This window comes from Ostreococcus lucimarinus, chromosome 1 (assembly GCF_000092065.1).
Source record: "Ostreococcus lucimarinus CCE9901 chromosome 1, complete sequence".
Lineage (NCBI taxonomy): Eukaryota > Viridiplantae > Chlorophyta > Mamiellophyceae > Mamiellales > Bathycoccaceae > Ostreococcus > Ostreococcus sp. 'lucimarinus'.
The window spans coordinates 473,570-486,607 of NC_009355.1; the positions used below are offsets into that span (position 1 = coordinate 473,570).

At 58.3% G+C, this 13,038-nt stretch overlaps 9 protein-coding genes across 9 annotated transcripts; 7 read left to right on the forward strand and 2 right to left on the reverse strand.

The window, feature by feature from the left end:
* Nucleotides 1–291: 291 nt before the first annotated feature.
* On the reverse strand, nt 292–3,699 carry OSTLU_13752 (predicted protein; the record flags this gene model as incomplete). The annotated part of the gene is made up of 1 exon (XM_001415799.1): nt 292–3,699. The coding sequence occupies one exon, from the start codon at nt 3,697–3,699 to the stop codon at nt 292–294; it is 3,408 nt and encodes a 1,135-aa protein (XP_001415836.1).
* Nucleotides 3,700–4,095: 396 nt separating this feature from the next.
* Nucleotides 4,096–4,368, forward strand: OSTLU_9568 (predicted protein; the record flags this gene model as incomplete). Its single annotated transcript, XM_001415470.1, has 1 exon — nt 4,096–4,368. A coding segment is annotated over one exon (273 nt), but the record flags the coding sequence as incomplete, so codon positions are not given.
* Nucleotides 4,369–5,183: 815 nt separating this feature from the next.
* On the forward strand, nt 5,184–6,317 carry OSTLU_5500 (predicted protein; the record flags this gene model as incomplete). Its single annotated transcript, XM_001415471.1, has 2 exons — nt 5,184–5,274; nt 5,599–6,317. Coding segments are annotated over 2 exons (810 nt in total), but the record flags the coding sequence as incomplete, so codon positions are not given.
* Nucleotides 6,318–7,148: 831 nt separating this feature from the next.
* OSTLU_28889 (predicted protein) lies at nt 7,149–9,410 on the forward strand (the record flags this gene model as incomplete). Its single annotated transcript, XM_001415472.1, has 1 exon — nt 7,149–9,410. The coding sequence occupies one exon, from the start codon at nt 7,149–7,151 to the stop codon at nt 9,408–9,410; it is 2,262 nt and encodes a 753-aa protein (XP_001415509.1).
* A 30-nt stretch (nt 9,411–9,440) lies between these two features.
* Nucleotides 9,441–10,443, forward strand: OSTLU_23897 (predicted protein; the record flags this gene model as incomplete). The annotated part of the gene is made up of 1 exon (XM_001415473.1): nt 9,441–10,443. Exon 1 carries the CDS (start codon nt 9,466–9,468, stop codon nt 10,441–10,443), a length of 978 nt encoding a protein of 325 aa, XP_001415510.1. The 5' UTR covers nt 9,441–9,465.
* Nucleotides 10,444–10,604: 161 nt separating this feature from the next.
* On the forward strand, nt 10,605–10,787 carry OSTLU_28891 (predicted protein; the record flags this gene model as incomplete). The annotated part of the gene is made up of 1 exon (XM_001415474.1): nt 10,605–10,787. The coding sequence occupies one exon, from the start codon at nt 10,605–10,607 to the stop codon at nt 10,785–10,787; it is 183 nt and encodes a 60-aa protein (XP_001415511.1).
* Nucleotides 10,788–10,967: 180 nt separating this feature from the next.
* OSTLU_28892 (predicted protein) lies at nt 10,968–11,663 on the forward strand (the record flags this gene model as incomplete). The annotated part of the gene is made up of 1 exon (XM_001415475.1): nt 10,968–11,663. The coding sequence occupies one exon, from the start codon at nt 10,968–10,970 to the stop codon at nt 11,661–11,663; it is 696 nt and encodes a 231-aa protein (XP_001415512.1).
* Nucleotides 11,664–11,727: 64 nt separating this feature from the next.
* On the reverse strand, nt 11,728–11,895 carry OSTLU_28893 (predicted protein; the record flags this gene model as incomplete). The annotated part of the gene is made up of 1 exon (XM_001415800.1): nt 11,728–11,895. One exon carries the CDS (start codon nt 11,893–11,895, stop codon nt 11,728–11,730), a length of 168 nt encoding a protein of 55 aa, XP_001415837.1.
* Nucleotides 11,896–12,271: 376 nt separating this feature from the next.
* On the forward strand, nt 12,272–12,967 carry OSTLU_13756 (predicted protein; the record flags this gene model as incomplete). The annotated part of the gene is made up of 1 exon (XM_001415476.1): nt 12,272–12,967. The coding sequence occupies one exon, from the start codon at nt 12,272–12,274 to the stop codon at nt 12,965–12,967; it is 696 nt and encodes a 231-aa protein (XP_001415513.1).
* Nucleotides 12,968–13,038: the final 71 nt, after the last annotated feature.

Sequence of the window (13,038 nt, forward strand, 5' to 3'; positions counted from 1 at the left end):
TCGCGCCATCCCTGCGTCGGGGGCGCACCAGGGACGAACCCGCCGCGTGCACCGAGCGAACTCAGCGGGGGTTGGCTGGTGAACCCCATGAAGGGCGCAGGCACCGCGCAGTGTGGCTTAAGATGGTGATCGCTGGATGCTCGAGTGCGAGTGCGAGTGCGGACGACGCGAGACGTTTCAAAGAAGAGATGGAGACGCTATGTTTACTACTCGAACTCGGTCTACGGCTATGCTGGAATACAATCTATTAAGCTATTTCTAATTTTCATGGTCGTTTGTCGCGTGTACGTTCTACACGAACGAGAAAACCATATCCACTTCGCCATGTACGAGGCGAATTTGACGTGACTTGACGAATTTCAAAGAGCACTCGACCACAGATTCGCCCGATCTTCCTAGATCGCTGTCGTTCAAAGGCGCTTCAGAGGGAACGCATGGCATATAATGCGAAGTTCCTAACGGTAAAGCACCTCGAGTGAACGTGTGTCGCCATGAGGGAGTTAAATCCCAGATGTACACAAACGATAATTTGTCCAAATACGCCGCTACTTGATTCCCATCCGCATCGAACGACACTGCTTTCACAGAGAGCTCACCGGAATCGTACTCATCCATGGAAATCGATCGCATGTGGTCGACGAGTACGTTTGAAGAGTGTTTGACGCTGTTTTCGGGTGAGGTAAGGAGGCCGAGTGGATTCGACCAATTCGTCGCCAAGGCTTCACTCGTGGCTCTGTCAGTTAAATCTGTATGATTATCCTCCAAGGTTCGCCACTTCGTGGCAGTTTGTAAGTCGTATACGATCATGACAGTACCGTTTTTCACAGCTCCATGTATGGCAGCCGTAAAACGCTGCGTCTCGCGATGGAAAGCCATCGATGAGGATTTACCAAGCTCAGTCAATAAAACGTTGACGCCTTGCAAGCAACTTTTCCTCAACGCTGAATTCGAGGGATTCAGCGCTAGCATCACGGTATCCATCAAGTAGGCAGCGTGAACTTGCAGCATTTTCACATTAGTCTGAGCGACGCGCATGAGCGCCATGAAGGCTAGCATGTGAGCCGGATGCTCTGGAGCCAGACTACGAAGACGGTTGTTCATGTGCGTAAAGAAGAACGGCGGGCTCGCTCCAGCGAAAGCCGAGAGCACGTCGCTCAGCGCTTCTCGGTTGATCATGGACTCAGTGGGATCGGTTGACATGCTCATAACTTTCGAAGAAAGCTCAAACACTTCTTCCAGGGCTTTGTTGGGATCGGCTAAACAGGACATCCAGTTTGAGTGCTTGATGCCTTCTGTCAATAAAGCAGCGGAGGTCAGGACGACCGTCTTACTGGGGGATTTCAACCCCTCCAGAAGGGCGCGAGAGATCTTGATATTCCAGCTGTCGTGCACAGTCGTATTCGGTGTCAAGCAAGCCGTGCTTGAGATTATTAAACCGAGTAAACCGTTCCCGAATTGGGAGTTGGGCGTCAAGCGATCCCATCTTGCGAATTGCTCGCACGTGAACAAATCATCCGGCGCTGCAAGCTCGAAAGACGGTGGTAAGGATTTCATAAGACAAGCGCACAGGAGTCTTTTCGAAGCTTGGCGCACGCACTCGACTTTGTCCATGCAATGCCACGCGTAAAAAACTAAATCCGCGTCATCAACTACCCTATTCCTTGCCTCGACTGCTTCCATCACTTCGACGTACGGCGCCATGCTCACCGCCTCGCTCACTTGAACAATTCTGATGGCCGTGGCCGCCATAAAGAGACGGAGCTCGCGAGTTGTTGACGGCTTTTTCATACTGCGGACACCTGGTAAGTCAAAAGTTACCGAACCTTTCGCACCGATGACACTCACGTCTGAGTATCTCGACTTGTTTGCGAAGAATTCATCAAATATGCTGGCGTCGAGGTTGCCTTCGGTTGATAGCACGAGCATTCCTAACAGTAGGTGCAGCGCGCGTACTTCTTCGTCAACGAACGATCCGCTTATCACTGATGGCGATGATTTTATCGAATCGAGACTGATTCTTCGTTTAACACCGTGCGAAGGGAGACCATTCGATGCCGGGTCCAGTAACGCGTTGATGTCTGCGCTGATCGCGAACACGTTTGTTTGCACGCATCTCCACATCAATGGCTGAGGACGTCTCCTCGTGTACTTCCACTGACGCTGCGCCGGACCCAGCATGCCATGGAGCACGACGTGAAAAGACCCTTCCCGAAGATTGGCCATCATCGCTTGCACAGCGCCTCCCGTCAAGTGGCGCTCCAACACCCCCGTGAGAATGTCCCAAACGTGCAAGCTTCCGTCCTTACTCAGAACGGCTAGAACGCCTCGAGGTGCGTTCCATATCATTTCTTTGACTCCGAAACCGTTTCCAGGCATGATGAAATTAACGGCCCACGTGTCAGCGGACACTAGACCGAGCACTCCGTCATCGCCGATGGTGATGAACACGTTGTTCCAGCTCGCATCGCGAGCACTCATAGGTGCGGGGAGAAGCCACCGCACCGGACCTTGGTGGTGACGTAGCACGGCCATATTTTTCGATGATGCGTAGTCCCATGCGCGAACTGTGCCATCCTTGCCACCCGATAATAAAAAGGATTCCTTCTTATCGCCAGTCCAGTCCAGCAAGGAAAGCACGGCGCCGTCGTGTCCGCGGAAACTCGTCGACGGTGCGCTGCTTCCGTACAATGGCTGGGAACATATGGTCCCATCAGAGTAGCCGTACACGTACGATTCGGGGGCGTATCGTGCTCCTTTCGCGGGTGCACACGAAGTCACGACCACGTTCGAGGGAGAAGACTCCCATCTATCTGCCAAGGAAAACGAACCAGCCGGAGAAGACACGACGCAACAATCTTCACTGCCTTGCGCGCACACGCGTCCGATCGCGGTGTCGAGCTCGTGATGAAAAACGTCACGCTCGCGCACGTCACCGATGTATTGCACGATCGGTTTAGCGATATTATTCCACCCAGTCAAATCGAACGCGCTCGCTTCTGGCGCCGACGGCGATTCGTCGTCGCCGCTCTCGGCGGGCGCTCCGACGCACGACCAGACGTGCGTCCGCCCATCTTCATCGCGCACACCGAGCGCCCCGCTCGAGTCCACGAAAATCTCCACCATTTTTTTCAATTCTTGAGGTATCTCCAGCACCACGCCAACGTCGCTCAGTGGGTCGATGACTTCGCATCGCCGTCGCCGCGTCGCCTCCGCGACGACGACGACGGCGACGCCGCCGACGCCGTTCGCGAATTCCACTTCTCTTTCGCACACCATCCCCACTCTTTCCCCACCGCTCGCGATGAATCGTTTATGTAAGCACTCCCCGCTTCGTCGATCCCACGCGCACACCCCTCCGCTCGCATCCACGCTCACCATCGCCCTTCGCGTCCTCGCGAACGCCTCGACGCCGTCGTCGTGTCCCGCGCACGCCTGTCTCGCCCCCAGCGCGTCGCCGTCGTCGTCGACCTCGAGCGCCCATCGCACGATCGCTCCGTCTCTCGCCCCCGTCCACGCCCACGTCCGCACGTTCGCGCGCGACGTCGTCGCGATCCCGTCGTCGTCGTCGTCCCGTTCGCCTTCGCCTTCGCCTTCGCCTTCGCCTTCGCGGTGCCGATTCGAGACGTCGTCGACGACGAGCGCGGTGACGACGTGCGCGAACGGCGCGTCGGCGAACTGCGCGCACGCGCACGCGCGCATCGGTGCGACCGACCGACGCGACGCGACGATGCGTGACGACGACGCGCGACGCGCGCGAATCGACGCGAATCGAATCCACAATCCACGGGCGCGTCCCGTTCGTTCGTCGCGTTCGCCGCGCGCCGCATTCGACGACGCGTGGAATCGCGACGGCGCGCGCGCCGAGCGATGACGACGACGACGACGACGACGACGATGATGACGCGCGGAATCGCGACGCGTCGACCGCCGTCGCGCGCGAACGCGCTCGCCGCGCGCGCGTCGACGACGCTGCGAGGCGACCGCGCGGTCGGGCGGCGCGGGGGGACGCGCGAAGACGCGCGGCGATGGACGCGCGGCGATGGACGCGCGCGACGAGGACGCGCGAGGACGCGAGCGATGCCCGCGGTGAAGGCGCTCGTGCAAGTCGATCTCGGGCCGTCCGTCGTCCTGGGATCGTCGCTCATGATTAGCGCGATTGCGCTGTACCAGGTGCGGGCGGCGAGGCCGGAGGTGTCGAGGGACAAGGACGTGTTCTTTAGCTCTATAGGATTGCTGTGCGGGGGGATTTTGATCTTTCAGGGATGGCGATTGGATCCGTTGATGCTGTTCGGGCAATTACTCACGACTGCCACCGCGGTGGCGTTCGCGACGGAGACGATTTCGCTCAGGCAAGAGTTGCTCGACGTCGAGGACGCGGGGGACTCGGGGACGCGCGGGCGACCGGGACGAGGGCAGCGAGGGCGACGATCGGGACGGGTTCGGTCGTTACCGCCGGTCAATGACCGCAATGTTGAGTCGAGGGTAGATTACGGCGCGCGCAGAGGGTATTCGCGCGAGAATGACGAGGAATCAGAAGACGCGTTTTACGCCGCGACGGCGGCGAGCTACGGAAACCGTCGCGCCGCGAGGTCTTCAACCGGCGCGCGCCGCGGCGACGACGGCGATTTCTACGACATCGACGCCGACGTAAGCGATAGTTTTGACGGCGAACAGTCCGATGACGACGCGAGTCCGTATCGCGATGGTTTCCGCGCCGCCGCGGGCGACGCGTCGTCGACGCCGCGGCCCTCGAGCGGCAAGAATTGGGAAAACGACGACTGGGATTTCGTGTAAATTACCCGCGGGCGCGTCGACCGCACCTCATCATTTGTTGTTCACCTTAAATAATCAAGTTTTTCCTCGCGCGCGCGACCGCGACCGACGCCTTCGTGCGACCTCACCCAACCCTGGCGCAGACGCGCGTCGCGCGCGCGTCCGCGTCATTAGAGGGTCCAAGGTCCGTGTGTTTTTATTTATCACGCAAACACACCGACGCCGTGATCCAAGATCCCGCATTGAATATCACGCGAACGCTATCTCTCGCACACCGATACTTTAGATCTCGTCATCCCGACGCCCGGGCGTCCGGATAGCGCACGCGAGCGTCGCGGCGTCAACGCGCGGCGCGCGAGCCATCGCGTGCGATGGCGACGGCGCCGAGTAAGATTGTGGAGAAGAAAGACTTCCCAGCGGGGCTCGGGGTTTTAGTCGTCGACGATGACTTGTTGTGCCTGAAAGTCGTGGAGAAGATGCTGAAGGCGTGCAAGTACAAAGGTGCGACCGATGGCGCGCGAGCGTTGCGCCCCGACGTTGAGACGACGCGGCGACGGAAGACACGGCGACGCGAACGCGAACGCGGCGGCGAACGATGCGAAGGAATACGTTCGATCGTGCGTGGGCGCGCGATGGACGCGCGAACGCTCGCGCGAGGCGCGCGAGGCGTGCGATTGGGAATCGGGCCCTCATCGGAACTCACCCTGGGACCCAACCCTGGACGAGCTAAGGGTTGACAAATCGGACGGGATATGACACGACGAGCGACGCGACGAAACGAACGCGACGACTGACGAAATGATGACGATGCCGTTGAACGCACAGTCACCGCGTGTTCCACCGCCAAGACTGCGCTGGAGATTCTGCGAACGCGAAAGGAAGAGTTTGACATCGTGCTGAGCGACGTGCACATGCCAGACATGGATGGGTTCAAGCTGTTGGAGATCATTCAGTTTGAACTCGCTTTACCCGTTCTCATGATGAGTGCGAACTCGGACTCGAGCGTGGTATTGAGAGGGATCATTCACGGGGCGGTAGACTATTTGTTGAAGCCCGTTCGAATCGAGGAGTTGCGTAATATTTGGCAACACGTCGTTCGACGCGACTACTCGTCGGCGAAGAGCTCGGGATCGGAAGACGTGGAGGCTTCGTCGCCGAGCAAGCGTGCGAAAACGTCTGGGTCGAATTCGAAGAGCGAAGAGGTCGATCGGACGGCAAGCGAGATGAGTTCGGGCAAAGCGAGGAAGAAACCGACGGGTAAGAAGGGAGGCAAGAGCGTCAAGGAAGCGGAAAAGAAGGACGTCGTGGATAACTCGAACTCAAAGAAGCCTCGAGTGGTGTGGAGCGCTGAGCTCCACGCGCAGTTCGTGACCGCAGTGAATCAACTTGGAATCGATAAAGCTGTGCCAAAACGTATTTTAGATCTCATGGGGGTTCAAGGTTTGACGAGAGAAAACGTCGCGAGTCACTTGCAAAAGTATCGACTATACCTCAAGCGTTTGCAAGGAAACGATGCCCGCGGCGGCGGCAACGCCTCTTCGACTGGGGCCCGCTCAAAGGACGGACAGTTGAGCAATAACGGCTCCAAGATTTCCACGAGCACGTTCTTAGGGGATGATACCATCTTTCACGGCGGCGATTTGAGTCTCCCCGGGGACCTTCTCGTTGACGATCCGACGTTCGATCCATCTTTGCTCGCGCCTTTGGATTTAGAAAAGGTGGGCAAAGGCGACGTTCTCGGCGTCGATGCGTCGGACAACATGCTGAACTTTTTCTTTGAAGGAGATTAGATCACATTCCAGTAAATTATAGCTGCACGCGATGACTGTTTATCGAGCGCACGTCGGCGGTGTTTAGGTTTTCATACGCCGACGGTTTCAGACGTCATACGCGATTGGTAACGCTCGCGCCGCGCGAGCGTCTCCCCGGTCGCCTTCATTTAGTCCATACAACAATTCATCACCACATCTTTAGCACAACGCTTTAATCGATCTATTTCGATTCATTCACTAACTATTTTACGCGCCTTGGCGTCGTCCCATCGGACTCGCGCCGTCTTCGTCCTCGGCGTCTTCGTCCCTCCCCCGGGGGAACGGTGTCGGTCGGCATTCCTCGGCATGCGCGCGTGGGCCGTCGCGCGACGAGGATTCATCGCATCGCACGCGCGCGTGAGTGTCACCATGACGACGCACGCGATCGCACAATCGCTCGCGCACGCGCGGGACGCGCATCTCACGCCGCGTCATTCGTCGCATCTTCGACGCGCGCGCGAGTCGTTACGGATGCGAGTGACGATTGGGCGCGGGGCGAATGCGTTCGAGACGCCCAGGACGACGCACGCGCGGACTCGAGCGAGCGAACGAACGACGACGGCGATGACGTCATCACAATCGCAATCGCCGCCGAGCGCGCACGTGTTGACGGCGTACGCGGTGCGAGGCTCGTCGGGGACGCTGCCGGCGCTGCGCGTCGTCCCGCTCGAGCTGTCGGACGACGCCGGGAAGGCGTGCGTGCGCGCGCTGTGGAGCGCGGTGCGGTTACTGCGGGAGACGAACACGGATCGGGGAGGGAAATCGATGACGCCATTTTCAAACGAAGGCGCGTGCGAACTCTTCGCGCAGGCTGGAGTGCGAGACGAGGGGGACGTGCTGCGGTACGGCGTCGCGCGCACGAACGCGAAGGCGCTCGCGGAGAAGGCGCTCGGGCGGGGATCGACGAGGGAAGTCAAGGAGGGCGCGGCTTTTGATTTAGTGCCAAGATCGAATGATTTCGAGTCGCGGGTGGCGTACGGAGAGATCCTTCGCGAAGCGCTGTATGAGCACACGCTGAGTGTGGCAGGCGAGCTCTTCGACGTCTCGCGTTTGGGACGAAGCGGCGTGTTGCTCACGGCAAAGTTGACGCGTGGGTCATGGGCGTGGACGCCCGTGAGCGATGCCGTGGCGGTTTTAGATCAGTACACGATAGATATCGAGATTGGGGCGGAGGATTCGGCGCAGATACTATGCACACTCGGGCACGAGCTGCGGAGTCCGCTGAGCGTTCGTCAAATCTTGGACGATCCGTCGTTGATGGATCTCCCGGAGGGTGCCGAAGTCGTCGCGTTGGGCGGACCGCATCTTCAAGGACAACTTTCGTACACAAATATCGGCGGGAAGACGATCGGTGAGGCTCGAGAGGAGTTAAAAGGGGAAAGTCTTCTAAGCTATCATCGCGCGCGCTACCCGGCACGGATTGAATTGTTAGCCAACGCGCGCGATGACGACGACGCAGTGCAGCTCGTGCAACCGGGGCGACCGCCGAGTGCATACCCAGCCGAGCTTCTTTCACCCGTGATTAAGATGAACATACTCGACGCAACCACGCGCGAAGCAGTTTCAGAGACGTGTTCTGGAACGCCAGCGGATTTGCAACGTCGGATCTCAGCCGTTCGATCGATGCTAGGTCAACCGTTTACACCACTTTTGCAAGTCGACGAAAAGATGCAAAGGCTCGCCGCGGCGCCACCGCCGGCATCAGCGAACGATGACGTTCGTCGAGGAAGTATGAAAACTGGACCGGCGGTCATGCCTTCGGCGTCTACGATGACGACGATGGAGAAAGCGCTTCCAACGCTGACTTTACTGCTCGGTGCGTCGACGAAGACGGACGAGACGGCGGCGACGAATTACATCTCACGGCTCACGGCTGACGTAGAAGCCGCGATGAGAGGGTGGAGCGCGAGAGAAGAAGACATCGATGCGATAAAGGGCGATATCGCAAACGCGGTGGTGTGCTACTACGACGATAGCTCGCTGAATGCCACACGTTCGGCGTTCATAAAGGTTTTTCGAGAGAATATGTCGTCGTCGTACTTGGTTGCACTCTCTGAGACGAAGCAATTTGTCGAGGCGGGCGCTCGTCAAGCCGGGTCACGAGTGTCGAATGAGTCCACGGTGAGATGGGCCGCGGATGACTCAGACGCGAGACGACTGTGTTTTTCGCTCATCGCTCGACGTGGAGGTCAAGCAACGGTATGCAAAGATCGAATCATCGCCGAAGATGCTCACATCGTTGGCGCCGGCGTCAAGTCAGGCTTTCCTGTCGTCGACTCGTACGGTCGAGTCATTGCTCGACAATTCGGCGCTCCTTCTGGCGCGACAGTCACTGGTGCGGTGCGCACAGCAATTGACCTTAGACTAAAAATGATAGCCATTCACCACGCCGGTGAATCCGACGTCGAGGACGTCAGGGCGGCGATGAATTTAGCGCGCGAAAACAACGTGACGATTTCAACCGTCGTCGACGTGGTCGACGCCGACTTCGGTCGTGTTCTCGGTTGGAGCAAACAAGCGGGTGCGGTGACGCAACCTGATCGTGGTTTCTGGTCGCCTTTAGGTACGGTCGGCGACGACGCCGTCGTCGTCACCACGGGCATGGAGTCCAATCTTGTTCGAGGTGTCTCCAGACCGCTTCGGCTTCGAATCCGTGCCGGCGACGACGGCATCGAATCGGCGGTGGATCAAATACTCAAGCTCTCCGTCATTGACTGTCACTTCACACCATCGACGAGTTCATTTCGATTACCTTTGACGCTGAGGCCGAAGAGCGAGAACAACTTGGAAATCATTCTCGTCGCCGCCGCGACGTCGACGTTGTAACAAAACAGCCTCCCTGGATTAGACCTCATTGCGCGTCCGCGTGCGTCGTCGCGAGATGAACGACGATGTTGCGGGCGTCGCCACAAACGACACACGACATCAGCGTCCACCGAAGATTAAATTGCGGCTAAACATTCCCGCGCGCGACGACGATGACGAGAAAGGACGCGCTGGAACGACGAGGAAACGAACGACGACCACGACCACGACCACGACCACGACGTCGCGAGAAAACTCCATGAGCATGTCCATGGGAGCGTCCATGTCTTTGGGAGAGCACGGCGACGAACACGGCGACGAAGCGACGCAAGGGATGTCGTTCCTCTCGCCTCCGACTGGACGCCAAAAAAGGCACACCCACAGCCCGGCGACGACACCGATGTCGGTCGGAACGTCGCCAAGAATATCGTCGAAACGACCAAGAATGAGTAATGATTGGATTGAGGATGAAGTGCACCCGTCGATGGTCATGGGGACGCCGGGGAGCGGTGGCACGGCAGCGAAGCGATTGACATCGGAGATCATGGCGAGCAACTTGTCGCAGCTCTTGAGCGTGTCGCCGATGTCGACAAATAACGATGGTGGTACTGCGTGCGCAGTTGATGAATCATGGACGTCGTCGAGCGCACCGATGTCATTTGGTGAAACCGTGAAGTCGTCAACGTCGCTGCTGAAGCGCACGCTGTCAGGGACGTACGGAGATACCACGGGCATGTTGATGCTGACGGCACCCCAGCTCGCCAAGTCACCAACAGAAAGCATGATGGTGAGTCATCACGGCGGCGGTGGTCTGCCTCCGTCATCACCGTCGGATCCTTCGCCAATTCACGATTTACGGAAAGCCGCACTCATGCGTTCGAGATTACTGAACGTTTCATCCGCTTTGCCGCCGCGAGCGACGCCTTCAAGCACTCGAGGGAATCACTTGCAGCGTGGGTTCGTGCATGAACGTCCTCCGATTCACAGTTTAGGCGTTGGTACGGTTGATGTCGGTGACGAGACAGAGAGCGGAGAGAGGAACGTAGCTAAGTAGACATTCATCAATAGATACACTGCATTTAGGGATTCGTTCGAGACTTCTTCACACACACCGTCGGGTAGTGCACCTCCTGAACGCACAAACCCGTAACATCGCGAAATCGCGAAATCGCGAGTGGGGCGGACCTCATTTTGTGACTACGGTGTATATACCAGATGAAATGCTTAATAAGCGATCATTTCGTCGCCAAAATGCTCGATTGGTCTAGTGGTTATGACGTCTGCTTAACATATACCGGCCTCCGCGCCACAATATGGACAAGCACGAGATTGCGATTTACTTCGCATTCTTACGTTTCTCAAGGAAAGCGCGACGCGAGTCGCGCGCTTCTAGCTTAACGCGCAGAAGGTCTCCGGTTCAATCCCGGAATTGAGTATCTTTTTTGCCCATCATTTTACAACCTTTTATTTATTTCGACTCACTGCACCCCATACCGGCGGGGACGACAACGCCCGCTCCAGGCGTTTTTCTTGGGTGAACGCCGACGGTCGCGCGACACACACGGCGACGCGCGTGACATGTGTACCAACGGCGACGCGATGACGACGAACGATGTGATCGCGATTCAACGTCGTCGATCCGACGACGACGCGCCGAAGACACCGCCGAAAACGCCAAGTTCTTCCGATAATCTTTTGCACGTCTTGGCGGGCTGGACGACGATAACGCCCGCGCCACTGGGCGACGACGCCGAGAAAGAAGACCAAAAAGACGATGACGACGACGACGACGACGCGCTTTCTCGGTGTACCACCACCAATCGGCGACTCGATCGAGATTTTGGTCGTCACGCCGAGCCCATCGACGACGGCGCGCTGACGACGCCGACGGCGCCGCCGCCACCGACGGAGCCGTTCCCAGCAAAAGGACGAGCGCTGCTGAACACGCTTCTGCCGAATTTAAAGACATCGCCGTCAGAGTCACCATCGCCATCGTCTTCATCCTTAGCTCGAATCGAAGCTTTGCTGCAGGCGTTGGTCAAACGCGTGGAAACGGTCGAAAGCAAGCTCGATGAGGTGCTTTCGAGATGTGACGAGCGGCAAAAACATGATGACAACGCGCTCGACGATGCGTGCGATGATGATGACGATAATCATTTCCACACACCCAAGTCTGAACCGCGATCTATTTCGATAGCGTCGTCGCCGTGTCTCGTCAGAGCGTCGCCGTCGCCGTCCATCGTCAACGCCTTCGCGGAGCTCTACGTCTCGTGATGCGCGCGCGATGCCGGCGTTGTACCATACTAGTAGTGTCTCGTACAATATTATATTAAATCGACTAAAATATCGGTTCAGCCTCGAACCCTCCCTCCACCACGGTCTCCACGAGCGCCGGGAGCTTGGTGACGCCGTCCACCACGCTCTCGCAATCGATCGACACGCGCACAATCTTCGTCGCCAAATCGACGTCCACCGCCGTCACCTTGACCCCTTTATCGTTGTTCATCAGTTTCGTCGTCACGCTCTCCACGCACCCGTCGCACATCATCCCCTCAACCTTCAGCTCCACCACCACGGGCTCGCTCGACGCCGACGCCGCGACCGACGCGGGCGTCGCTCTCGGCGTCGCGGCTTTGCGCGGCGACCGCGTCGCGCGACGCTTGGACGCGGCGGGCGTCGAGGGCGTCGAGGGCGTCGACGTCGACGTCGACGTCGACGTCGCCTTCGAACACGACATCGCGCCGGTTCGCGGTGTGACGCCGCGACGGATAAAATCCGTCGCGCGCGCGGCGATCGCCCGATCGTTCCTCCGAGAAACGAATCGGCCAAATGCGAGAATCGTCACACGCGAACGCGTCCGACGACACCGATCGCGCGCATCGATGAATACGAAACGCGCGTCGCGCACGATCGTCTGCCTCGTCCTCGGCATCTTTCTCGACGCCCTCGGCGGTGCGCGCGCGCAGGCGACGCGCGCGCGCCAGAGAGCGCCCGAGACGGCGTGCGCGCCAATCGCCCCCGTGCAGCCGTTCAACCTCACCGAGTACGTCGATCGAGAGTGGTACGTGGTGGCACAAAAACCGACGTCGTACCAGCCGCGTCGCGATCTGTTTTGCGTGCGAGCGAATTACACGCTCGTGGATGCGCAGACGATTTCAATTTGGAACACGGCGAGGAGAGACGGCGTCTCGGGACGCGATAGAAATGCCCGAGGGTTGTTTAAGCTCCGAGGAATCGTGGAAGACGTCGAAACTCCATCAAAACTCGTCGTTGGTTTGAACTTTTTACCATCGTTCACCTATGGTCCGTACTGGGTCGTCGCCACGGACACAACACCGGAATCGGACGAGTTTGCGGAGCGCGGCTACTCGTGGGCCATCATTAGCGGCGGGCCGCTGACGACACCGAGAGGCGATGAAGGGTTGTGTGAGCCATCCGGCGGACTTTGGTTGTTCGTGCGCGATCCGCTCGTTTCCAAAAATGTTGTGGATCAGATAAAAGCGACCGCTCGAGAGCTCGGGATCGACACAAGCGTACTTTTACCAGTCGACCAAGAAGGGTGCACGTATCCGCGTTGACGAACACGGTCAGTCTAGCATCCACACAAGCATCATGAAGAGAAAAGGGCGATACGCTGATGATTTTTCAC